Here is a 27,014-nt window from a genome sequence, read left to right on the forward strand (position 1 = left end):
GCAGGGGGCGGGTGGGGGGAGCCATGATGTCTCCATTGTGAGGCGTTGATAACCCCTGAAACTAGGTCTCCCATTGGTGGAAGCTGGCCAGTGGCTGCCTCCTACTTAATCACATATCCTGTATCAGCAGCCGAGGTGCTGTTTAGCACCCCAGTGCCCCAGATCATAAGGTCTGGCCATTAAGACAAATAGGGGTGGTCTTGGAAGGTAATGCTCCTCCTATCACACCTCCACCTCTACACAGCGCAATCCACCTTGGGAAAGGAGTTCAGAGGGTTCCCAGAAGTCATCCCTGACATTACTGTGCATATGTCTTACCAAGGTTCTCTCTAATTGGCTGAAGGGTCCCATGGGGGGAGAAGCCATGATGCCTCCGCTGTGAGATGTCAACTGGCCTCTGGAGCTACATATTCCCATTGGTGGGAGCTGGACCAATAGCTGTCCTCCTACTTAATATAGTTACACTCTGCCAACCACGTGGTGGTTTCCGTTAGACCTAAAGGTGAAAAGGTCTCTCTCCCATTACCACTCTCCTGAGTATACAAAAAGCATAAGCGAGTTTTAATGAAGGGATTATTATATCTTGAAACGTTAAGAGATAAATGTCGATGAGAGTTTGTGAAATAGGATATACAGTATTACACAAAATGGGAAAGGAATTTTTAAATCTTTCTGTGTAGTTATATGGAAATGTACATAATATATGGTCTATATAATTTATATACTCTATAAACATATAATGGAAAAACATTTCCAGTCGGAAAAGGTATAGGCCTTTTCCTGACCCCATTTGAATCTTCTGGAATTGATTTTAATTTGCGTTGGGGGTATATATGAATTGGGCCACCGTTGCTATGGAGATCTCAAAGCTCATCCTATCTTCTCTGTGGTTCTGTCTAAAATGATGTCTTTGGGGAGATTCAAATTATGAGAACGAGGACTGTGGGTGTCTGCCTCTGAAGATGCCACTTGTTATCAGCTACCATCATCTACTAAACTAGAAAGACTCATAGATTCCCAATCTTAATAGATGATTACATTTCATAGTAGATCTTTTATCCTGTCAACCATCCTGAATAACACACCAAATTAACTTGGGGGCATAAATGGATGTGCTTTTTAGGAGAGTTTGGCTCTATTTTCAGCTGTGAATTATGCATTAGTAAGAATTATTTGGACAGCATTCATCATCATTTCCGAAGTTAATGAAATTCCATTACACTTCAGTACATTTTCATTTCACCCAGTGGTAAATTAATTCTCCTTCCCTCTTTCTGTCTCAAGTCTCTCTCTCCTCTTTTGCATCATTTACAGTAGTTACAGAGTGGGAACATGGAGAGGTTTCCTAACTCGAGTAAGTTAAATAAAGGCCAGGAAAGACAGATGTTACTGATTCCCTCTATAATGATGATGTTCTCTATAACTCAATGCCAAGATGAGCAAGGCTGCATGTTTTCACAGCTGTCACTGCCGTTTCCATTGCTCAAGAATTCAGGGCAGGGGCCGGGTTCAGGGGCTTAGCTGGGCTACAGCTTAGAAGTCTGGCGCATGTCTCATCTTAACACAGCAGCAGCCCAGGCCACCCAGTCACCACACTGAACAGATTGCTTGACCTGGGGAAGCTCTTTGAGCAAATGAGAAGGCCAGGAGCATTGCCAGGTCCAGCCCCTCTGAGACGCAAACCTGGAGCTCTCCTAGGTGCTGGATATTTCCCTTTCATTGTATTGGCCTTGTCCTTCCCTGGTCCTACCCTGCCTCCGGCCCTAGTCGCTGCTCAGACCAAATGGGTCCCCTGACCAATGGGCAAGAAACCTGTTTGTCTGGTTCTGTAGCAGCTGACCCAGGTGTACCCTGGAAGCTACTTTGACCCTCCCTTGTGGGAGGCTCTGTGCTATTCTAGACGCTTCTTCCAGCTAATAGTGGTTAAAAGGGAGTTCTGGCTCTGAACTCAGAAAGCCCAGGGTTAGAGGGCCTTGGACTTGTGTGGGAACGCTGCTGAGTTCGGGACCAACCTGAGGCCTAGCTTCCACAGCATGAAATGGAGGTGAGATCTCTCTTAGAGACTGATTATGAGGAAGACATGAGATAATCTATGGGAAAATATTGAGCATGGAGCCTGAAACTTGGCAAATGGCGGTTATAGTGATCAGTACTAGGCCATTGCTTTCTGATCCCCTGTTCCTTTCCCCTTCTGTTGGCTGTGGAGAACAGCCTCCTGCTCGTCCCCAGTGAGGCTCAGAGGGATACTGGTAGATAGCCCCACTCTCATAATACCCCTGGCTTCCTAGTCTGGGGCAACCTGGGCATGTGATTTGCTTCCTTCCTCATTCCCCCATTCATAAATCTGCCCAGATCCTATCGTTTACACAGGCTATTTAGGGGTTGGCATTCTGCCTACAGAAAGTTTGAGAAGTATAGGGCTTCTCTCTACTCTGTTTCATTCAGCCCAGCCCCGGGTCCCATCAGGCACTGTGCTGGACAAAGAAATATTTAGCGAGCGCCTGTTCTATTCCAGACACCACACTAAATACTAAAGATTTAATGATCAGCAAAATTAGACATGGTCCCTGTTCTAACAGAACTTAGTCTACTAAGCTAAAAAAGCTAATGAAGCTTCAGGTAAATGTCAGGGCCCCTCATTTGAACAGGCCCCTGTAAGATGCTGGGAGTCACAGAGTGTTCTAGATGGAGAAGAGATATAGATAATTAAAGTCACCCCCAAGATGATGCAGGACTGGAGGTAAAGAGGAAGATCATTTTCAGAGTGTTTAGTGATTTCATTATACAAATAATAGGTGACATATCAGAAACTTTCAGCCTTCAGGCAGATGTGTGTTTTATTTTAAGAAAAAGAATGGAAGTTTTGAATCCTTTATAGAGGGAAGGGACTCCAAATTCCTAAATATAAAGCCATACAAAAATGTCTGTTTCTGTGACTGAAAAAGTCCTCAATTCTATCAGAAAGATTAGAAATGACCACAGTCAGATGAATTGTTTTCTGGTCGATGGTATTCAGCCAAACTAACTGGAATAAAATCAACCAGGTGGCAATCTCTAGTCCAAAAAAATGACCTCCACACGAGCAACCCAGGGATGTAATAACAACACAGACTCTTGCTTACATATAGTAGTTGTCACTTTAGATCACTCTGCAGCTGAATTTAGTTGACCTGTATAACACAATGTATATTTATTCAGATTACTTGATGCTCTCTACTTCAGTTAACTCCAGACAGGTTCCTTCCAGGGGTAAAGGCAGAGAGCGTATTTATTTGACTACTTTAACCAAATCGACAGGTAGTCAGGCAAACACAACCGTGACAACATCTGTCTAGTAAGCTGCCCCGAGCTCCCAGGCCAGGAGGGTGATTTGAGTCAGGTGTAGATAAGCAGGTAACCTTGACAACCTTCATAGTTGTCAGGGAAATGACAGAACGGGGGAAGTGCCCTACTGTTGCTCAATGAAAGCCGAAGCCATCAATGAGGGGAAGTAATCACTACTGATAGTGAAAGGTACAGCAAATCCTATGACCACACGCATCCCTTTATCAGGTGATGTTCTCCAACACTCACCGGTCCTGGGAAGCTCAGGGTGCTGCAACTAATTCAGGACACAGCAAATTTGTACATAAACCTGGGGACTAAAAAAGGCAGCATGACGCAGTCATTAGAGGGAGCACTGAATTAGTCTGGCCCCCGGAGACCCTGTAATTTTAAGAGAAAGAATGTCAAATAAACTCCCCACTTTGGACCAGGCTTCAGGCTGATATAATGAACTTAAGTCTTTCTCTAGGGTTCTTCATTGTCACTCTGGAATGACTTAGTCGCCACATAACACTTGGCCATTACTGTTTTTAGCTATTGCCCCTGCTCATAACAATACTTCATTGTAGCTCCCGATAAAAAAAGCTCCATTCTAGACAAGAGACCAAATATTACACATTTTCATCCTGCTTCTTTGAAGATTTCTCATCTCATCAGCAACATACAAGAGGTCCAGATACTCTGCATCCTCATCAGCACTTGATAGTATCAGTTTGGGGGTTGCTTTTTGTTTTAGCCATCCTGATTGGTGTGCGGTGGTATCTCACTGTGGCTTTAATTTGCATGTCCTTAATGACTAATGAGGTTTGAGCATCTTTTCATGTGTATATTTGGCAACATTATGCTTGGCACATAATCATTGCTCCCTTCCAAGATTTCAGGTGGTTTCTACCCCCTTCTTCCCAAATACATGATTTTAACAGAGGTCATCCAGAGACAAGACCTTACCTACGCCCTCAGGATTTTGAGGAGAAAAGCATGGGAGAGCTAGGGAGAGAAAGGGTTGTCTTTGGGAATTTCTCACACATCACACCATGTAAGTGACCACAGACTTCTGGTAGTAAGAATTGCCCTAATCCTAAAAATGCTTTTCAATATTATCTTCTTTGGATTAAACAACACACACACACACACACACACAAACACACACGCACCACGGAGGGAGTTTTTTTGGAGGGAGTTTTTTTTAATCAAAAAATGATTTCACTGAATCGTACAGTAAAGGTAACAGCTAAATTGGAAGGCGGCTGTAACAAGTCACTGAAAAACTTCCCATACACACTGCTGGCTGCATTATTACAGTTACGATTCATATACAATGAGATGAGAACATTTACTCCCTTTACAGTCTCCCCTTCACACTCTGAAATGAAATCTGTAGTTTCTCATTTCTTTTGCGGTTTCGCCATAAAAAGCACCTTGATTCTTGAAGCCTGGAATCTCATGACAAAGTCCATTTTGACTCACTAAGTATTTATTGAGGATCTAAAACATACTAAAACTAGAGTAGGCAATCTGGGGGAGTTTAACGGTATAGAAGACATAATCTCAACCCCTGGAGGCAACTTGTGGTCAGTCTACAGGCAGCTTGGGTTTATTTCAGGAAACAGCGGAAAATTCTGCTGATAGTCTAGACTTGGTGTGTGGAGTCCAGGCACGAGGTGAGGCCTCTGTTTTTCTTTTTAGAAGCCTCTTCTTTTTTGATGACCCTCCCGACACAAGGCTGTCTTTAGTCCCCGACTCACTTCCTCTTTTTTAACAGCATTCTCAGTTTGTGTTCAACTATTTCCTGTTGACCTTTTCTAAATGCCCTTGTTTATTATTCTCCGCCTTAAAAACAAAAATCCATAGAGAGATAGCATAACATGCTATATAAGCCTTCGCATGTATTCTTAGCCTAAGGAACCAAAAAAAAAAGATCAAAAGCGAGGAGGGGTGGTGCAAGAGTAAAATTACTATTGTGCATATTCTGTTCATATTACATAGATTTATATGTAAAAGATGATACACTCTTGTTCATGGAAACTCTTCACCTAATTGATAATGTAATGGGAGGAAGACAGGCTCATATTTGACAACAAACACTGGAAGGAAGTCCATCCCTTTTAGTGAATAATTCTGGGCATGCTTGTTGATTACTGAAGGGACTTTTGTGTGAGAGAGGAAGGAAGGTTTGAATCACTTAACTATACAGTCAATTCTTAAGAATCCATGTTAAGAGCGAGAAGCAATTGCAATTGTTCTGATGAGCTGAACAACAGATAATCAAAAATTCTTCCCCTTCATCACCTGTCTTCCTACATCTATCTCCCCCTCCACCTCCGCCCAGCAAACAATTTGTTGGAAATTAGGAAAATGTTTTCCCGAGGTAATCTCTCCCCCTACAGGCAACTAGCCTACCAAACTGCTGGATCAGTTCCCTGAGGAGAGGCGGGATTACTAGAATGCATCTGCGCACATTTACGATGGGGTCCGCGTGGCGAGAAGGGACTCCTGTCCTAGAGGTGGAAAGGTACAAGTCCCCTAGCCAGGGTGTACACTTCCTGCTTCCTGGCATTAGCGCATTTTACTCTGCTGTAAAATGAGGATCGTAATTATTACCTCGTTGGGCTTTTGTCAGATGTAAATGAGATAATAAAGGCAAAGGCCCTGCCTCAATGGATGCCCTTGGTGATGTTAGCCGTCATCATCGTCATCATTAAAGGTGGTTGACTGTGCAGAGGATCATTACAAGAGTACGTGGGCCACTTCAACTAGGGCCTATGAGTTTGTTGCAAGTGATTTCTTATAATAGTAACAAAAGCTTTTGACTTTTTAAATACATTCTAGCAGAGGCAAGTTATCCAGCAATAACCATTGCTTTCACTCTCACTTCTGATATTCTTTCTTCTTTTTTTTTTTTACATCTTTATTGGTCTGATATTCTTTCTTACAGGCAGAGGAAAAGGTATGGTCACTCCCCCAAGGGTGGGACTGCCTCTCAGGAAGACTGAGATCGCCGGCTGGGGGATTCCAGGAGTCCCAGGGACCGAGCCCTTCCCTCCTCCCTGCACAGAGAGTGCCTTCTAGTGCTTAAAGCTCTCCTCAGGGTCTGAGCCTCCTGGTTTCTGGCCTGACCACCCCTGCCTTCCCACCAGCACCCTCAGGCTTTCTTTAAATATGTAAATATCTTTGATTACGTCTCCTAATCTTGTTCCAGGCCCGGGAGCTACATTCACCTCAAAAGGTGATTTTACAAATATCTAATCTTGTCCATTTGGGGTGGATTTTATCAGATCAGTTTTCAGAGTTCTGGGACCAATCTCTTGTCACCTCTGCCTATGTTAACTACCTGTGTGACCTTGGCCAAAACATTTTTCCTCTGTACTATGAAATGGGTTGCCCTAGAAATTGTTTGAGGATGTTTCCTTCCTGCTCAGACCTTCTAGGGTTCTGGGATTCCACCTGAGAGAGACAGAGGACCTCGGGAAAGGATCCAGTGTATACACAATATCACATCTACTTAATAATAATGCCCAGAGAAGCAATTCTCCCAACCTCATTTTAGTCAAAGGGAAAGCAATTGGCTTGTAAAAACCTTGTAAGATTTAACGTATCTGTGAAGTCCCGTATTACTGGTCAACTGGATGATTTCTGCTAGCTTTTCCCTAGGTTAGCACAGAAGGAGCGGACCTTGCCTGGAAGCCACGCTCCTTTTCTCCACTAGGTGGCAGCAACACTCAGCTTTGCCAAATATCAATAGAAACAGTGTCCTTTCTACTGTCGTTTCTATGATGACCTCCTCACCTGTATGTTGGATTCGGGACCTTGACACTTAGTATTTCTAGTTCTAGTCTCCTGAGCAACTAAACAGGTTTAATTCCAATTACAAGTAATCGCAAATAATGATACAGACTTCAGAAGAAGACATAGAATCTAAAGCTGGAAAGAACCAAAGCCATAAGGGAGTAGGAGCCTTTAATTTGTAGAGGATGGAATAGAATTGGAGTGACTTGGCCAAGGTCACCCAGGTAGGTAGTGGCACTGTGGGAACTAGAACTCAGGTCTCTTAAGTCACAATCCCCATGTCTTCTCCTTTCCTTCTTTTGGGAGGTGAATATGCTGATAGTTTCATTTAGTAGCTGTGTACCCTGGGGCAGACTGAGTTCCTCATCTGTAATATGGGCATAATAATAGTGTCTACCTCATAGGGTTTTACTAGAATTAGAGACCATGCATGTAGGGGACCGGGAATCAGAGCACACTCAGGAAGACGTGTCACAGACAGGCAGGCATGTCACACAAGCAGCTGCATCACATGCAGGTATGCCCAAAGGCATGTTGTTCCACAATTTCCCATGACAGAGTCTGATACAACACACGACATACACAGTTTTCCTTCTCTTTTCTGCATAGGCACAGTGCATGCATTTTTTTAAATTAAGAATTAACATAGGGCTTCCCTGGTGGCACAGTGGTTGAGAATCCGCCTGCCAATGCAGGGGAAACGGGTTCAATCCCTGGTCCGGGAGGATCCCACATGCTGTGGAGCAACTAAGCCCGTGTACCACAACTACTGAGTCTGTGCTCTAGAGCCCGTGAACCGCAACTACTGAGCCCGCGAGCCACAACTACTGTGTCCATGTGCCACAACTACTGAGCCTGTGCGCCTAGAGCCCGTGCTCCACAATGAGAGAAGCCACTGCAATGAGAAGCCCCCGCACCGCAGTGAAGAGTAGCCCCTGCTCGCCGCGTGCAGCAACAAAGAGAAAGCCCCCGCGTGCAGCAACAAAGACCCAACACAGCCAAATACATAAATAAATAAATAATAAAATCTATTTTAAAAAAAGAACTAACATAATTTATTGAGCATGTGACAAACAACATTCATCCATTGATCTTGTTATTTTTTTCTGTTAAAAATTCTCTTTATCTTTAAAAGATCTGTTTACCGCTCTACATTCCATCAGAAACACGGAATCTAGAGAGCTCATGTAAATTGTTTTGCAAGCCTGGGAACTGAACTTTTTTTCATGTTAATATATGACACTGTATATGTAATAATCACTCATTTTGTAGCATATAATTTCAAAAAGAAACAACACATCTTTCCTATTTCCCAACCCCTACTCTCTGACATCTTGCAGCCCCCTCCCCTGCGAGGAGAAATCTTTTTAAAGCTGTCATGACAAATGCCCTGCAGGCTCATGGGGGAAACCTTCTAGTACCGTAATAATGAAACACTTTATGTGTGGGAGAAGAATGATAGAAATAACAACTGTGCCACATCAGAGCTCATTAAAGTCAACGAACAGTGCATGCATTTTTAACAAAAACAATAAAGCTCTATTCAGGAAATAAGAAATGGGAGGGGTCGGTGTCCGGTGAGAGGCTATCTAAGGCCTCTTTCATGGCTAACAGCCTCCCAACGGTCTCTGGTTCAGGTATTAAGGTGAACTGTGCCTAACGCCTAACTCCTGGTTTCTCCCTCAGGAGAGGAAATGAGACGCAGCAGCTCCTTTGGTAACCTGCCAGTTTCACGACTTACCCACTCCAGTAAGACCTGGGCCGGATGAGTACCACGCCCCCATCTAGTCCACGTGACTCCTTTTGAAACACGGATCAGGCCATCGGAGCAATGGCACCAGCACCTGTGTGTCTCATCTTTCTCCTCACAGCTCTATCGTGGGGGGAGCACTGCATTTGCAAATATCACAGTGTAACTATAACTGGGGACCCACTTCTCAGAAATTGTTCTTAAAACAGAAATGACGGAGTCTCTCCGGAAAGCCTAGGGCTGGGTCAGGTGATGTGGCCCGGTAGAGTCCTATAGCATCACAGTAGCTAAATTAAATCCAAGTGATGATCATGCCTCACGTTTATAAAATGCCTGCACATCTATACAATGTTTTGTTTACTCTTTACAAAGCACTTTGGGATTTTTCTCTCATTTGATCCTTGAAACAACACTGGAGTCAGTATGGCAGATAAGTCACCATCATGTAAACCAAGAAAGTATGAGAGGCAGGACAAGATCAAGCACGAAGGCCTTAGAATCAAACAGACCTGAGTTCATATGACAGCTCTGGCACTTGCCAGCTGTGTGACTCTGGGCAAGTTAATCTTTCTAAACCTCAGTTTCCTCATCTGTAAAATGGGGATGATCATAGTATCCACTCCAAAGGTGGTTATGAGGATTAAATGAGATGATGCATGGAAGCACAGGGCCTTAACACTCAAAAATGTAACTTGTTATTATTGAATCATTGACAGTTTGTGAGTGACAGAAGTCAGAAGAGACACCCCAAGTCCACTGGGCCAAATGTTCAAATTCAAACACATGGATACATAGATCCACAGTGAGATTTTTCTCTCTGAATTGGCAGGCTTTTCTTATCAACTGATCTTTGAAACTAAAATCACCTTTTTGTCCATGATGGAAATTTACAGGTGAATCCCCAACATTTTATTTGGTGAAGCACTTGGGACAGTCACACTTCCGTGTGTTGCTTTTGTTAGATTTCACCTCTTGATTCAAAACTGTTCATCCTCTTCTGTATTAGCATGGTTGCTTCCGCTCCAAGACTCTGTGCAGAAGGGGGAAGTTAGAAAAAAGGCCAGGAAAGCACTAACACTGCCGAGGGTTGAAGGGTGGGGTGACCAGGGGCAGGCTAGGAAGTTTCAGTCAAGAACCCCCAAGTTCCTTTTCTATGCCCAGACAGAAGAGTTAAACCACTTTTTTCTCCAATGCTATAGTCTCCCATCACCGATGACACACAAACACAGTAAAGTGGTGGTATTTCTCTGGAGAGCAATCTGCTTTGAAAGCTCTTTATATGTCTTATTCCATTTTTGAGAACATTCTCCACAGAAATCAACTAAAAAGGAGCACGGGGTGGGGGGTGGGAAGCTATGTAAGGTTGTTCCTAGCCCTGCTATATATAACGGTGAAACACTGGAAACCGCCCAAATGTTCAATAATGGTAGCGTGTATAAAAAAAGTAGAGTCTATGGACCAGATGGAATGTTCTTTCAGCATTAAAATGGTAAGTATGGGGTCTGTGTTAAGTGAAGAAGAGAGATCAAGATGTGATATAGACACAAATGTTACAACTCTGTAAACTCAAAATGTATGTGGACATAAATATCAAGGAAAGGAGTGTGTAATGGATAGAACATTTTAATTTCGTTTTGCTTAGCTACTGTGCATGCCACCTTGCAGACGTTATAGTTATTTAATCCTGGTGACAACCCATCAGCTTGTCAATTTCTACACACAAAAATGCCCCCTACTGAGATGATCATTTGGATTGTGTATAACAGCATTTTGAAAATGGGACTTTAAAATATATGGGTCTGCCATTTACTCACTGTGTGACCTTGGACAAGTCTCTCTCTAAGTTGCCTCCTTTGTAAAATGAAGAGGGAAGCTGATTAAATTGTAAATCTCTAAGCTCTCAAAATTGTCTTTGAGCTATCTAAAAAGTCCTAATTTGAGTTTTTCTGTCCCTGGCCTTACCCCAAAAGTGTCCCTTCACAACAGGTTGTCTTGAAGTGTGATTAAAACGCCACTGGAGAAAAACAGGACTTTTCGATTTTAAAACAAGACACAATACAAAATGTTATAATACTCTCTTTCATATTGCCATGAATTCTGGGGACCAGACTGAAAGCGCTTCTTTTCTACCACACCCAGAAATGTGGCAGAAGTGGCAGGGACGGGGAGACGTGCTCAGAAAGAATTTGGGACCATGCACAGGCAGTGTTAGTGAAAAATGTCAGAATTCTGTGCTGTGGCTTCCCGGAGGCCAAAGGGAAAATAGAATCTGCTGTTTTCAGTTAGCATTTAAATAAGCTTGTCACGCAGGAGGCTTCACTTCCGAGTGCCCGCCGTCCTTCGGAGGTGGGCGGGGCGGTGTGTTCAGACACGTGACCTGGGTTAACCCCTTCTAGACCTTCAAGGTCCCTATGCTTCCCTCTGTGCCATGAGCCGCTGAGGCTGACTGTGAGCTCCTGAGGCAGATTCTCATCTGGTGCTGCTTCAGCTCTTGCCTTACCCTCAAGAGAGATCGCAAGAGCTAACTTCCAACAAGGCCGTTTCTGTTTGTAAGAAATGAGGGGACAGAAAGCATCCTAGTGGCTGCCATCTGTCTGCTCCCGCCTTGTGTCTTCCCCACAGGGAGACGTGCCCGGGGGAGGGAGCGGCTGGGTCTCTGCACCTCAGGCTTTGCCGCCACCTGAAGGGAATAGGCCCTACCTGGCCCCGCTCTGAAACAGACCTTCTCCCCCGCCCCCCAACCGCTGAGGGAAGCTAAGAAGGAAGGGGGGCGGAGGAGTAGGAACACAAAGGGACTGGCCTCTGTGAAGCTCCAGTATTCTGATTTAAAAAAAGATTTCAAGTATCTGAATGACTCTCGTGTTTGTTTCCCCTCAAACAAGCCTCTTTGTTAGTTCCACACAATTAGTATTCTTTGCATGAAAATTTGATCGCTTGTCTCTGACTGCAAAGCCCTCTTCCAGCATTTGGGTGGCAAAATGCTTGTTCCCTTGGCCTCCTGTCTCCATTCCCCTATCACCTGGTGAGACATCTCCAGCCCTCTGACCACAAATGAAAACCACTGCGGACGGGGGTGGGGAGATGTGCGGGCAGTTGAGGGAGAAAAAGCAAGATTAAAAAGCATGCGATTATCCCAATCTGAGCTGTGTGGTATATCGTCATGATTAATAGTACTATTTTAGGGGATAATTCTACTGACCTCATAGCATTATTGTCAAAATAAGTGGGACAATGTGAAAAAAGCAAGTGCATAACTCGGTGCCCAGCACACAGTACCTGCCTCTGAAATATTAGCTATAGTTATTATTACTATTTTATTTTATTTTGTTATTTATTTATTTATTTTTGGCTGCGTTGGGTCTTCGTTGCTGTGCGTGGGCTTTCCCTAGTTGCGGTGAGCGGGGGCTGCTCTTCGTTGCGGTGCGTGGGCTTCTCATTGTGGTGGCTTCTCTCCTTGCAGAGCACGGGCTCTAGGCGTGTGGGCTTCAGTAGCTGTGGCACGCAGGCTCAGTAGTTGTGGTGCACGGGCTCAGTGGCTCTGCGGCATGTGGGATCTTCCCGGACCGGGGCTTGAACCCGTGTCCCCTGCATTGGCAGGCAGATTCTTACCCACTGCGCCACCAGGGAAGCCCCTACTACTATTTTATATTGAGCTCATACTGTATATTGAGCTTTATATCAACTGATTTCAAGATCAGTAAAACAGTTTAAGCAACTGTTATTATCCTCATTTTACAGATGAGGAAACTGAGGCTCAGGGTCCAAGAGTCTTTAAGTGGCAGGACTGGGAAGCAAGCCCAGATGTACTGCGCTCCAAAGCCCATGCTGTTTTCACCACACGGCAACGGGCAAAGGGCACGTTTGGGAACTTCGTAAGGATGCCAGTTAGTCACTAAATTTCGAATGCTTGTATAATGACAGCATTTCTCCCTGAACCAATTTTCTTCAAATGTCATTTCCTCCTTCTATAAACAGAGCAAACACATCCCCGACTCACATGTGAACAAAAGTCATTTCACATTTCGAATTTTCTTTCCCCTGCAGTCAGCCCTATGGCAATTCCACAGGCCCGGCGCCAGATTCCAGCTCATAGTGAAGGATGTGTGAAAACCATAGGCTAAGAAAATAGCATGAAACCAACTGACAGCGGTCCCCAAAGTGTCATCCTACCCGGCTCTTTCCCAGCAGGCTGGGGATTAAGATATAAATGAAACATATGGAGATGGGAAAAAGCATATGTCAGGCCGGCTGTGGCCCGTGTTCCTGTCGAGTGCATGCACGGGGTCATTTTTAATCATGAAAACACCACCAAGCAGACTGCTCAAATATTTCTACAGAACTAAAATTGAACTCAGTGCTTTATTCCTCACACCTTCTTTCTGAAGTCAGCCTCATCGGCAGCTTCCCAGTGCAGGCGTATCCAGAAGGAACCAGAATTCGGCATACACGCCCCTCCTTCCAAAGAGAGAGAGAAAAGAACTGGGTAGTTCTGAACAGTTCCTCCTGGGTGTGTTTCAGTTGAATTAATTATCTCCAGGCATAATAATATCGACAACAAAAACGTATTGAATACAAACCCTCTACAGAGCACTGCGCAGAGTTCTGAGGGTAACACGTATAACAAACTAGCCAGGGCTTCCCTGGTGGCGCAGTGGTTGAGAGTCCGCCTGCCGATGCAGGGGACACGGGTTCGTGCCCCGGTCTGGGAAGATCCCACGTGCCGCGGAGCGGCTGGGCCCGTGAGCCATGGCCGCTGAGCCTGTGCGTCCGGAGCCTGCGCTCCGCAACGGGAGAGGCCACAACAGTGAGAGGCCCACCTACCGAAAAAAAAGAGAATGTACTAGCCAATAAATAGCCACCATTTATAAAGCCTGGTTTTAAGAGCCGTTCCTTCCATGAAGCCTCTCGGGCTCGGCTGGTGCTCGGCCCATCTCCTCCATCCCCACCTCCACTCCTAGATTCAAATAGCAGCTGGATACGGCCATGCTTTTAGCCCCCGGCATAGACCACCAGGCACTGTTTTGAGCAGCCCTCTCTTGCTGTAGCTCCTCAGACCTCTGGAAAGCTCCAGAGAAGTCTGGAGTCCGATTATCCTGAACTTGAATCACACTTCCGTCAGGTGGGGGAAGAGTAGATCAAGAGGCCAGCTGGAGCCCAGGCGTTTGCCTGGTCTTGCTGTTGCAGAACAGGGTTCCTGAGAGGAAGTAGTGGGAATTGTGTGCAGCAGCAGGTAGGGGCCAGCTCATTGATTCCTTCACAGAAATAACGCCTGTTCAACATCCTTTAAGTGTGTCTTTCTCAACTTCGCGGGGTCTCCATCTGTTTCCCTCCCGTGTCCGTTTCAGTTTCATTGGGAGGATATAGGTCAAATTCCAGCTGGATGACATAGTGGCTCCCAGCACTGGGTCAGCAATTCTCACTTTTTTTTTCTTCTTCCAAAAGATTGTTTGGACAGCCTTTCACTTGTGGGCAGAGGTAAGGGCATTAGATAGGGTGTAGGGAGACCTGGGTTCCAGCAGTGGGAACTTGAGTCAACACGCCTCTCTGAGCCTCAGGGGAAAATGAGAGGACTCAACTTAGTGGCCTTGACGTTCCTTCCCAGCTCTCACATTCAGTGATGTGTCCTCAACAGACGCTAATATCTGGAAACTAAAGAAAAGCAAAGTCAAGGGTATGTGTCTTTCCTGAGAGCAGAGAACGATGGTCTATTCACTTGGCCTCAGGGATGACCTGCTCTTTTCCTCTTCTCCCCCTCATCCACCCCAAGAGTCTTCTCTGAAAACCCTGGAGGGTTTTCTTTTCGAGGGGCTGGCTGTGGGGCCTTTAGAAGTTTTGTTCCGTGTTGTTGCTGAGTCCTTTACCCCAGCTGTGTAGAGATGAGAGCCCTGCTGGAAGCCTGCTTCAGCTCTCCGCAGCCCACGTGTGCATCCCCACAGACCCACGTTTCCCGAAGAAGAGTGTGCGCACAGTTCCCCTTTGTCCTCTTGGGTCCTTTTGTCTCTCAAAGTATACATTCTCTAAATAGCTCTGGGAGCCGGCCATGAAAAAACAATGAGGTTCACAGTGCAGGCTTTCGGCTCTGCAACTGTAGCAGTTCAGCGACAAACAATTGAGTTTTGCAAAGGGGTCCTCAAGAAGAGGCAGAGTTAAGGACACAATTGTTTAACCATTCTGACCCCGGGAAACATTCCCCCCTTGGGTCGTGAGGAGAGGAGTTTCTTCTGCATTTCATTTCCCGTCTGTGATCTGGATGTCTTTACTCCGCCCCCCTCCCCCCCGCCGCCCCGTACCTATGTTAACTCCTTTTCAAATGTAGGTGTGTATGCACGTGGACTGTCCTGAGCAGGTGGAGGTGGGGAAGAGAAGGAAAACCGTGTATTCAGTGTGTTGTACTACACTCTGTCACAAGAAGCTGCGGTACAAAATGCTCTCAGGCATCCTTGCAGGCAGCTCCCTGCCTGTGATGCCCCTGCCTCCATTGCGATGCTCACCCACAAGGTCTTGGCCAGATCTTGACTTGCAGTGAAACCTAGGGCAAAGTGTCTGTCTTCCCCTAGTAAACAAATGTCAAGTATCAGGATGTACACGACACTAGATCTGTATTAGAATTTTTAAATGTTTAGCATCATCAGAGTGTAATGATATTAAGCACTCAGCTGTACTTGACATCACAGTAGACATTCGGCACATTTCCTTAGGGGTATATGTTAGTTATACAGCTAATAACACTTAGAGAATCAGAAACTCTGGGAATGAGGCCGAGCAATCTGTGTTTTAACAAACCATCCCGACTCCTCTTTTCTTCTCATTTTCTCCCATCTAGATTTTACCAATTTTTAGCTCTATTAGAAATTCCGCAGTGTCTTTAAAGGGCATTCTTTGATATTTTATGCTTTCTGGCATCCCCTGAAGCTTCCTTTATAGTATAGGCCCTGTATTTAGCCCATGTTTGCTCTACTTTATTTGAAGTTAAGAAAAAAAATGAGGACATTTTCTTGCCCTTTGATAATTTTAAGTCTAGACCTTTTCAACACCCCGGTGGCCATCGAAAATTCCTCCTTCGGTACTGTGGAGGCTTTCAATACTCTTTCATTCATTCAACAAATATTCATTGCAGGATAAACAGTGCACTAGATGTGGCACATTTTCCTTTACACATGCATTTTGAAGTCAGTCCTGAGTACCTGGCATTTATGGACCCTGTGAGCCTTTCTAGAAGGAAGGCTGCTTAAGAGGAGTCTTATTTATCTTTACTGCCAGACATGTTAAGCACCCATTTTTCAATGGTTTCTTATGGAATAGTTTGAGTCAATCCTAGTAAAGACTTAAGAGACTGCTATAGTGATACTTGGGTTAAGAGATGTAGTTGTACGAAGACGTTACCACTGATAAAAAGTGCATCTCGGGACTTCCTTGATGGTCTAGTGGTGAAGACTCCGAGCTTCCACTGCAGGGGGCACAGGTTTGATCCCTGGTCATCGGGAACTAAGATGCCACATGACACAAGGTGAGTAGCCTGAGTGTGGGGACTGGATCAATGGAGAAGTGAAGACGTGGGTTAGGAGTTGAGTAGACTAGAGCTCATCACCTGGTAAATTGGGAGACAGTGGAAGGAGTACTAGATATACATGGCTTTGAATCCTGACTCTGCCACTTCCTAGCTGTGCTAACCCTGGGGAGGTTAACTCTTTCCTTATCTGCAAAATGAGGATGATAACAGAAGCTATCCCATGAAGCAGTGGTGAGGATTATATGAAACAATCCATGTAAAACCTTAAGCACTGTGCCTGCCAGTGCGTAGGCACTGGACAAATGACATATTTCTTACTGTTTACTTGTGAGTATCCGAGATGCACCTACTGCTCCAAGCAGATTGCCATCGCTGCCACCGTGCTCTCCCCCTCTGAGGTTTGTCTGATCCAACTGACAGTGGTGCCTCTTCTTCCTCTCCTCGGAAGCTCCCAGCCCCCCACCCTGGTGAGCTCAGGCCATGAGAATCAGCCCCCCCACCCTATCCCTGGAAAGAGAGCAAGGTCACCCTGGTCCTCAGTGCAAAGGGAAGGGGAAGGGGAATGGGGGAGGGGTGGTGAAGGGGCATTGTGGGGAGCGGGGGCGAGGTGCTGCAGCAGGAATTCCGGAGCTGGGAAAGCTGCCATCAACCAAACAAGAAATGACCAAAGCCTGAGGTGAGTCTGTAACTGAGGAGAGAAGGAAAGTGCAGATTTGGGAAAAGAAAGGAAAATGTGAGTAGAATTGGCAAGAGGTGAGTCCAGAATGAAACATCACGCTTCCCCCTGCATCACAGCCAAGCTGCAACAGATGCGAGGCAAGAGTCAGAAATGAGAGGAGAATGAAAAACCAGAGCCCTGACTCCGCTGTGTGTGTGATGGCTGAATCCGACAGGTAGTTAAGGATGGAGAGGAACAGCCACCTCAAGGCTGTGAAGCTTAAAACTCTTACTACAGAGCTGTGATGGTGGCAGTTTAAATGCAAATTTGTTAGACTTGATAAGTCCACTGGGTGTTTATTACATGTGAATTCAATGTTTTAGTGACACTTCCCAGACCTATTATGACTGCGGGGTTTCTGAATATTTTTCCTGCTGGTATCAGGTTTAAGGGAAAAAATAGCCAAGTAAAAAAATAGTGAGCAGGATTCCAGTTCTTTTTCGCTCACTGGGGAACATAGGCTTTCCAAACAGGGGCAGAGAGGAGTCAAGCCTCCTGGGTTCTTTCCCAGCTCTGACTGAGTTGGCTTCAGAATAGACTAACTCTCCCCAAGCTGGCGGTCTTCAGTTCCACTCATTTTCTGAGAAATGTACAGACAGTCTCGTGGGGGGCTCCTTAGGGAGCTGCCCTAGCCCCAAGGAAACATCTGAGGGGATCTTCCCTGTCTCTTTCTCCCCAATACTGAATGAATGAATGAGTTGTAAATTTCACAGTGATCTGTCAAAGATGTTAGAGGAAAAGAAGAGTTTATCTATAGATTAAAAGAGACCTAAAAGGCATATCAATTAATGCCACGTGTGGACCTTGTTTGGATTTTCATTTGAACATAAAAAATGAGATAATTGGGAAAGTCGAACATTGATTAGCTATCTGATCATTTTATTTGCCCTGCACCCTGTTTTGCAAAACTTTTAACTTTGTCATCATTGTTTAAAAAAAGATTTTACATTAAAACCTAGATTTCCATCTTATTTTGAGAAATAGTGCAATCTAGCCACAGATGGGCGCATTGCCTCACTAAGCTACCTGAGGACCTCTCATTTGGTCCTCAGGTCCAAAACAAGTGCCAATTTTTCCACAAAGGGTTCTCTGATCACCCCAACCACGAGTGATTTCCCATCCCTCTGAGCTCTTGGGACCCATTTTATTTTATTTCTTGAAAAATTTTTATTGGAGTATAGTTGGTTTACAATGTTGTGTTACTTTTAGGTGTACAGTAAAGTGAATCAGTTATACATATGCATATACCCACTCTTTTTTAGATTCTTTTCCCATGTAGGTTATTACAGAGTACTGAGTAGAGTTCCCTGTGCTATACAGTAGGTTCTTGTTGATGGGACCCATTTTACTTACTCACCCAGCTCCCAGCCTATGCCGCCTGTATTTGTTTTCTTGTAGAGACCTCTTATTGCTACTTGCCCCCCACAACACACACCTGGGCAGGATTAAGACCTTTAGAAATTCTAAATGCTGCAAAGATTATGGAGGGTGCCTCCCTGTATATGTAATGCCAAATCAAGTTTTATTTTTCAAAGTGGTGATGTTTAGAAGTAAGCTGAAGACAATCTTTCTAGATTTAAAATAAGTTCTCCAACTTATTTTGAAAAATTTCAAATCCATGTTAAGAGTTGAAAGAAGAGTAAAACGAGCTTCTGTGTAACCACCTAGATTCACAAGTATTTAATATGCGTGATATTTGCTCTGTTTGTTCCTATGAACTACTTGACAGTAAGTTTCAGACATTATGATGCTTTATCCAGCAGTTACTTCTTAAGAAAAAGGACATTTTCCTACATGACCACGATACCATTCTCACACCCAAGAAATTTGACTTTGATACAATAATATATAATATATACAGTTCATATTTGAATTTTCCCAATTGTTCCAATAATGAATGCCCTGTAAAAAATTTTTTAATCTAGGTTCTAATCAAGGATAATGCATTATTACACCTGGTCTCTGTTGCCTCCTCTGATCTGAAACACTTCCCCCATGCTTGTTTTTAAAAATCTTTCATTTTGAAGCATCCAGGTCAGTTGTTTTGCAGAATATGCCACAGTTTGGATTTGGGCGAATGTTTCCTTATTATTAGATGGGTTCACTTTCAGCAGTTTTGCAAGAAACTACAAAGCTGATGTTGCATTTTTCTAGATTTTCTGTTTGTGAAGTTCCAGATAAATTCATCAAAGCTGAATTTGTGTGTAGGTATATGTGTTTTGCTAGTGCCCCAATCATGTGTCATAATAATCATAGCTCATGCAAAGCATTGGTGTCTGTATATATGTAGCAACAGGGCTTCAGGTGATATAATGCCAAACTTCTTCCCCCCGCTAGTGTTTTTTTCTTTCACTAGTGTCTTTTTAATTGAAGTATAGTTGATTTACAGTATTATTTTTCTCCACTAATATTAAACTACATCCTAACCAACCCTTATTTTCCACTCTTTAATTTTTGCCAAATCTGTAGGTGTAACATGATATCTGTGGTTTCCATTTGTATTCTCTCGAGTGCTTAAGAGTTTGAGCATCTTTTCTTATGCTTATTGACCATTTGTGTTTTCTTTCCTGTGAAAGGCATCTTTATGCCTTTTGCTCACTTTGGGGGGGTTGCCTATTTCTTAAGTAATTTTAAAATCTTTATGCATTCTGGATACTAATCATTTACGAATATTATATATCTATCTGGCGAGATTAACACCAATAAGTCCTCTCCTTCACTTTAAAGATCCACAAACACCCTAAGATAATTCACACAACTTTGAGACCTAATAGTGTCACGATTTATTCTCAACAACTTAAAGTCTTTACTCATGATCAGGACCCCTAGCACCTCACAGGAACCTATCTCTCTCCCAACCCCTCTCTAGGCCTCTTCACCCAACTTGGGCCTTTCTGTCGTGTTTCAAAGACTAGCAAACTCTTGATGCAAGCGCACCCAGGAGGCACTCAGGAAGTGCTCCCTAAGTGAACGAATGAAGAAAGGAAAGAACATTACTGCGTTTCTAGGTAAAAGAGTCGAAAAGAAAAAAGGGATGTTGGAGGGCCACGCCGGCTGATGATTGGCTGGCATCCAGGATGGAGGGTGCTGGGAGAGCGCGGGACGTAGGAGAGGGTTTATTTACACCAGGTGGTCGCCACCCAGCGGCTCACCACGTGGTGCGCAAAAAGCAGCGCTTCGGCAATCGCCTGTCCGAGGCGCGCGCGGCGGCCCTTTGGGCCCCGCCCCTTCCCGCCCCCCGGCGCCACGGCCCCAGCCCCCGCGGCGGCCGCGCCAGAGCCTGCGCACTGGGGACCCAGTGCCTGCGGCGGCTCCCCGCTCGGCTGCTCTGAAGATGGCGGAGCGCGCCGGTGGTGGCACATCCCTGAGGGGGCTGCGGGAACGGATGGGTGAGCGGGCCGGGGGGGGTCGGGCCCGCGCGGGAGGCGGGGTTCCCGCGGCCCCGGGGACTGTCGGAGCGGCGCGACCGGCGCCGGAAACCTTCACTTCGGAGTCGCCTCGCGCGCCGTCGGGTGCTCCCCTCACCCCCGCCGGAGCGCCCTGGGACGGGACGGGGCGCCGAGAGGGTACGCGGGCGGGAGGGGAGACGGCCGGCCCGCGCCACCAACGGCCCAAGTCCCGCGGCCCAGCTGCCACCGCCAACGGCCGTAGTCCCGCGGGCGGGCGGGGCGCGAGAGAACTAACGGGCGCTGCTGGGGCGGGAGGGCGGGGGCCTGGCACCCCGTAGCCCGCGGACGGTCCCGAGCCCCGCCTGCCGTAGGGGAGAGGCGGACGCTCTCGCAGCCGCCGGAACGGACGCGCCGCTGCCTGGGAGGTGCGGGCGCCGAGACGGCCCTCGTGGCTCGGGGCAGCCCTGGAATCTTCCCTCTGCCCGGGGCGCTCGCGCTTTCATCCCCTCCCACGGTCGCAACCCCGGTCTCTCCCGCATCCTCCTGGTCAAGGTCTGGTTAAGGTCTGGTTAAGGTCCGGTGAGGAGGGGGCCTTGGGGGTCTGGCTTTGAAATTTGGGATAAAACTTGGTCCCCCTGCTCCTCCTGGTTTGCCTCAGCACATGACTTCTCCAGGATGTCACCTTCCGTGGGACATCTTGCAGACCCTAGGCTGGACTGAACGGGACTCAGCGCTTCAGAGTGCTTTCTTCTAAACTGGTCCCATCGCCAAAAAGTCCCCCCCCCCCCCCCCCCGCGAAATCGTTAATTTTATAAAATTTGGCAGGATTTGGCATTGCTTAGCCCAGGAGACTGCTTCGCTACTTGAGCGAGATAGTATTTCTTGCTTGTGGGAGGTTGCTTTTAGTTCTCGGGCTAGTTTCCTCCTATATGAACTTGAATAAAACAGCCTTGCTGATTTTACTGAAATCCTTAGGGATTTTTTTCATTTGCAGTTGAAAAATTAGACCGGCTGCGATTTGGGAGGGTTTATGTTACTTCAGAACGCTTTGAATCAACTCCCCAGAGAATAATGTCAGAAGCAAAAACACTTTCATTATTGCATAGCGTGAAAAACTCTTCTGTCTCTAGCTTATTATGGTTCACCTACAGGGAGAGTTTGCAATAAATTCATTGTTTTATTGCTTATTGACACCTAAGGTCCTCTGACATTGAATTATTTCACTGATTTAAACTAACCGGCCTTCTGGATAGCCCCCCCAAAGTATTTGCATACTGAATGTTGAAAAGTATTTTTAAATTTTATATGGGACAGTTGCTTGAATTCACAGTATTTCAAACTAAAAACTTAAGCAAAAAAGGCTTAACCGAGAACCTAGTTGACCTCCTTGCTGCCCATTTTGTATTAGGAATTGAAAACATCACATGTTAAACTTCTACAGAGGACCACCTTGACCAGAAAGAACTTACTTCATGGTCTCAGCATTTTCCTGAAGGGGACAGAGTCAGTGAAATATTCTGCCACTTTGTGGCAATTGCTTCTTTTCTGTTATCCAGATAACAGTGAGTAGCTTTTGTTGCTGTTTTAGGCAAAGCTTCCTGAATCTGCCTTATTTTTGTGGTTCCCTGATTGCAAATGTCTTTGGTTTTCTATTTTTTTCTAAATATTTTCTCACCCTCTCCCTGGCCTAATGACATGCAAACTGTAATAAGGCCATGAAGAGAGACCCTTGGTATGGGTGGAATGGATCTGCACTCCCAACTGCTCAGCTTTGAATGAGGGTGGATCCAGGACTGGGCCGGCAACTGTGCGAAGGGTCAGGGACTGGGCTGCTGGAAGAGAGTCTGCTGCTAGACACCCCACAGCCTACACTTTGAGGGCTACATCCAGCAGGAGTGCAAGATAAGACTTAGTAGCAATTGCTTTTTATTCTGTTATCCAAATAATGGTGAGTAGCACTGATCTGTAGCAGTTAGCCCTAGCCCTTCTTATAATAATTAAAAAAAAACCTTTCAATGATTTTTTTTGCAATCTATGCCCTTTGCTACCTAATGAGAAATACTAGTGTACTAGTTTGTGTAATCTAATGTTTCTAATTAGTACAGAAGAAAGGTCATGGAGAGGTGGGGCTACAGATTTTTTTTTTTTTTTTTTTTTGCGGAACGCGGGCCTCTCTCTGTTGTGGCCTCTCCCGTTGCGGAGCACAGGCTCCGGACACGCAGGCCCAGCGGCCACGGCTCACGGGCCCAGCCGCTCCGCAGCATGTGGGATCTTCCCGGACCGGGGCACGAACCCGTGTCCCCTGCATCGGCAGGCGGACTCTCAACCACTGCGCCACCAGGGAAGCCCGGGGCTACAGATTTTAGGTCGAACTCTGACTGAGTGATGTCAAGAGCAGCAGCTGAGGCAGACAATACAGAATTGCTAATAAGCACTGGGATGAGTATTTATCATTGGCATCTCATGGGATTAAGCATTTTGGGGTGATTGTGCTTGGGTGCAGCTTTAGGAAGATTCTTGAACTAATTGTCATGGAAAAGTGTTCTTCCTTCCTTTCTTGCATTTAGCTTGACCTAGTGGAGCAGAGCTCTTGTGACACAGATTGTGTGTGTGTGTGTGTGTGTGTGTGTGTGTGTGTGTGTGTGTGTGTGTGTGTGTGTGTGTGTGTGTGTGTGTGTGTGTGTTGAGGAAGGGGGAGTGGGGTTTCTGGAGAGAAGCAGAAATATTCCACTATGTTGAAGTCAGTAGTGAGCTAAAATGCTTTATGTCCAGAAGGGGCCTCAAAATTTCAATGACATCTTTTAGAAATCTATCAAGTGTAAAGCATTCTTTAATTTTGGCATCCTAGTGGCATCTATTTTTGGTTCATTTCATTCTGAGGTTTTTATTGGGCTAGATGGCTAGGATGATTGAGTTTGTTGTTTTCCCATCATAGAAGGAGAATGGGGGAATTCCCTGGTGGTCCAGGGGTTAGGACTCTGCACTCTCACTGCCGAGGGCCCGGGTTCAATCCCTGGTCAGGGAACTAAGATCACACAAGCCGCGAGGTGCGGCCAAAAAAGGAGAATGATTTTCTTTTTGTAACATCTTTTACACACTTTCTCTATAAGCTTTTCTTAGCCACAGCATAACAGTGCTTACTTTAGAGGAAAAAAAAAGTAAATGCTTTATTTTAAAATATTTCCATTGCTGTATTTCCAAAGTATATTTTAAACCAAAGCCCGTATATTTCATTTACTTATTGTTGAATAAATTTTATACATTTAGATCTTAATTCCTTCATTGTGATATTTTAAAAAGAAGTAACCTTAGAAGTAGCTGAGGTGGGAATATTAAACTAAGTCATATAAAGGTTGATGTGGGTTTTGTACAGTCTGGTCCTTGATAATTACATAATGTTTCAAAGTTAAGTTGCTTCTTAATCTACAATTAAGTTCTGGTTTTACCAGTTGCTACCTGTGTGATCTGGGAAAGTTGTGTTTAGCCTCAGTTTTCTCATCTGTAAAATAAGGAGGGGAAAATAATAATATCCACTTTATAGGATTGTTATGAGAATTAAATGAGGTAATAACCAATGAAAACAACTTCATAAATGGTGGTATACATTATTTGTTATGGCAGATTTTTGGAAATACAGATTAAGATTCATAATTCAGTTTTAGTAATAAACTCTACATGTTTTCTTATGTAATCTCCAGGCAAAAGGTAACTTTTAACTTTAATTTTGGACTTAGAGTTAGTATAAGAACTATAGAAGTACTCTATTGCACCTGTTACTTTAAAGTGAATTAAGTAAATTCTCTCATTGAATGGAGTTGAATAAAATGTTCATTTTGTTAAGTCCAGACATAAAGGCTTTCTCCCATTGTTTGGACATTTTTAGAGCCTGTTCTTTTGGTGAATGTATTTCTTGCCAGTAGGAATTTGGACGTAAAGATCTAAAAATAAGTTTTGAGGGGACTTCCCTGGCGGTCTAGTGGTTAGGACTCAGTGCTTTCACTGCCGTGGCCCGGGTTCAATCCCTGGTCGGGGAACTGAGATCCCTCAAGTGGTGCGGCACAACCAAAATTTTAAAAAAATAAATAAAAATCATATTTGATATTATAACCTTTATACGATTTGGTTCGTTATTGCCATCACAGCTATTTCTTAGGTTACTTCTGATTAATAAGATCTTAAATCTGGTAAAATTGTACATTTTGAGAAAAATTGTCCTTATGGCCAACTAAATTATGCCAAAATATGGACTTTCGTTAGGATTTTTTTTTTGCGGTACGCGGGCCTCTCACTGTTGTGGCCTCTCCCGTTGCGGAGCACAGGCTCCGGACGCGCAGGCTCAGCGGCCATGGCTCACGGGCCTAGCTGCTCCGCGGCATGTGGGATCTTCCCGGACCGGGGCACGAACCTGTGTCCCCTGCATCGGCAGGCAGACTCTCAACCACTGCGCCACCAGGGAAGTCCTCCTGTGCTTTTATATGAGAGTAGAAGAGGAGTTTTCAGTGTTATTCTCCAGCTCCTTCCTGAAGATGCCTGGTACTATGGGGCATTTTATTTTATTTTATTTGAAAACTTGTTCTACCTCTTTATTTTATATTTTAACATCTTTATTGGGGTATAATTGCTTTACAATGGTGTGTTAGTTTCTGCTTTATTACAAAGTGAATCAGTTATACATATATATATGTTCCCATATCTCTTCCCTCTTGCGTCTCCCTCCCTCCCACCCTCCCTGTCCCACCCCTCCAGGCGGTCACAAAGCACCGAGCTGATCTCCCTGTGCTATGTGGCTGCTTCCCACTAGCTATCTACCTTATGTTTGGTAGTGTATATATGTCCATGCCTCTCTCTCGCTTTGTCACTATGGGGCATTTTAGATATAGCCATATATGGAATTAGAGTTCAGGGAATTCCCCAAGAACTTGTTTTTGTATCATCTTAGAATTTTAGTTTTTCTTACTTTCCCTCAAATTGTGCTCCCATACTCTTATATTTCACCCTTATTGAAGTTTATTTGCCATTTTCTACCTGTTCACACAAGATGTGTAAATTTATATTATATAATTTATATTTATTTGCTTGACATTTTCCTACCTAGAAAAATACCATCACATTGTCAATTCCTTGAATGTTTTCTCCACCTTCACTGTGCATCAGAATAGAGCTTTTAGCAACTGCAAAGGGCTGGGCCCCATTCTCAGAGAGTGGAGGCGGGGAGGGGAAGGCTTTGCTAATTTTTTTTAAAAGCAATTTGGGTGACTCTCGTGTGGAGCCAGGGTTGGAAGCCCCTGACCTAGGTAATTTATACATGTACTCCTTATATTGGGCCCAATCTCTGAGGCTCTCACTGTTGACACTTTTGCATCCAAATTCAGATCCATAAACTCCAAATGTTTTCTAAATTCCCCCAATTTATGGTGAAACATTTTTCCAAATCCTTGCCAGCTCAGTTTTTCTAGTACTTGCTGTAATGTCTGTCTGAGGCATTTTTGAAAGCTATTAATCAGCTCTTACTCACCTACCAGCTCGTGCTGCTACTTCTACTGACAACTCTGTGCGCACAGATAGGCTGGCATGTCTACGGTAAACACTGTTAATTCTTTGTTGAATTATTGTTGAACATCATAGGTACTCATTATGTCTTTGCTGACCCAGAGTCTGTCATGATTTTGCCTTGTAGAAGAGATTCTGTCCTTTATCATCGAAGATACAATTGGCTGTGCTTTGCCACCCCTGGATTAGCTGTTCGTATTCTTTCTTTTTTAAAAAATTAATTAATTTATTTATGGTTGTGTTGGGTCTTCGTTGCTGCATGCGGGCCTTCTCCAGCTGTGGCGAGCTGGGTCGTTGTGGTGCGTGGGCTTCTCACCGCAGTGGCCTCCCCTGTCTCAGAGCACGGGCTCCAGGTGTGCAGGCTTCAGTAGCTGTGGCACGTGGGCTCAGTAGTTGTGGTTCCTGGTCTCTAGAGCGCAGGCTCAGTAGCTGTGGCGCACGGGCCCACTTGCTCTGGGGTATGTGGGATCCTCCCGGACCAGGGCTCGAACCCGCGTCCCCTACATTGGCAGGTGGACCCCTAACCACTGTGCCACCAGGGAAGTCCCACTGTTTGTATTCTTAATATCGAATCCCTTTCCTTTATCTCCCTGTATTTTAGTTGCTGCTGCTAATGCCATTGCTGAAGAAAGACGGAGTCAGGGTAGCTTTAGTGCTCTTCCATCACAGCCCTCAAATATAAAATCACCATTTAAACCAGGTATAATTTCTAGAATGCTTTGATAGATGTCAAAGTGTTATATCCTTAAAGTTTGATATCCTATGTCTAACTGTATTCTTTCTTTTTTTTTAGTAATAGATGGATCTGTGCTTAAAAATGATGTAAAGCAAAGATTAGCAAAGGAGCGCAGAGAGGAGAAAAAAAGACAAGATGATGGTATATTTTAGACTTTTTTTAAAAAAATTAAAATGAGTGAATTTTACGTTAAAGTTATATATTTCCAAAGTGGTTTTACTTACTTTTTAATCTGTTCATATGATAGATTA

At 44.7% G+C, this 27,014-nt stretch overlaps 2 protein-coding genes and 1 non-coding gene across 5 annotated transcripts in view; 2 read left to right on the forward strand and 1 right to left on the reverse strand.

Annotated features, from left to right (window-relative positions):
• Positions 1–27,014, reverse strand: part of LOC132418498 (N-alpha-acetyltransferase 11-like) — a 581,283-nt gene that overhangs the window by 536,115 nt on the left and 18,154 nt on the right. The window lies entirely within an intron of this gene.
• The window catches only part of MAP7D3 (MAP7 domain containing 3), a 35,716-nt gene continuing 29,096 nt past the window's right edge, over positions 20,395–27,014 (forward strand). For all 3 annotated transcript variants that reach the window (XM_060002391.1, XM_060002393.1, XM_060002392.1), the window contains exons 1-3: positions 20,395–20,477; positions 26,629–26,727; positions 26,821–26,904. In XM_060002391.1, the coding sequence (XP_059858374.1) occupies positions 20,423–20,477; positions 26,629–26,727; positions 26,821–26,904 (238 nt within the window). In that variant the 5' untranslated portion in view covers positions 20,395–20,422. The remainder of the gene's footprint in view (positions 20,478–26,628; positions 26,728–26,820; positions 26,905–27,014) is intronic.
• On the forward strand, positions 23,430–23,502 carry TRNAE-CUC (transfer RNA glutamic acid (anticodon CUC)). The gene has a single exon. It is a non-coding gene; the product is annotated as a tRNA-Glu (tRNA).

Source organism: Delphinus delphis, chromosome X (assembly GCF_949987515.2).
Source record: "Delphinus delphis chromosome X, mDelDel1.2, whole genome shotgun sequence".
Lineage (NCBI taxonomy): Eukaryota > Metazoa > Chordata > Mammalia > Artiodactyla > Delphinidae > Delphinus > Delphinus delphis.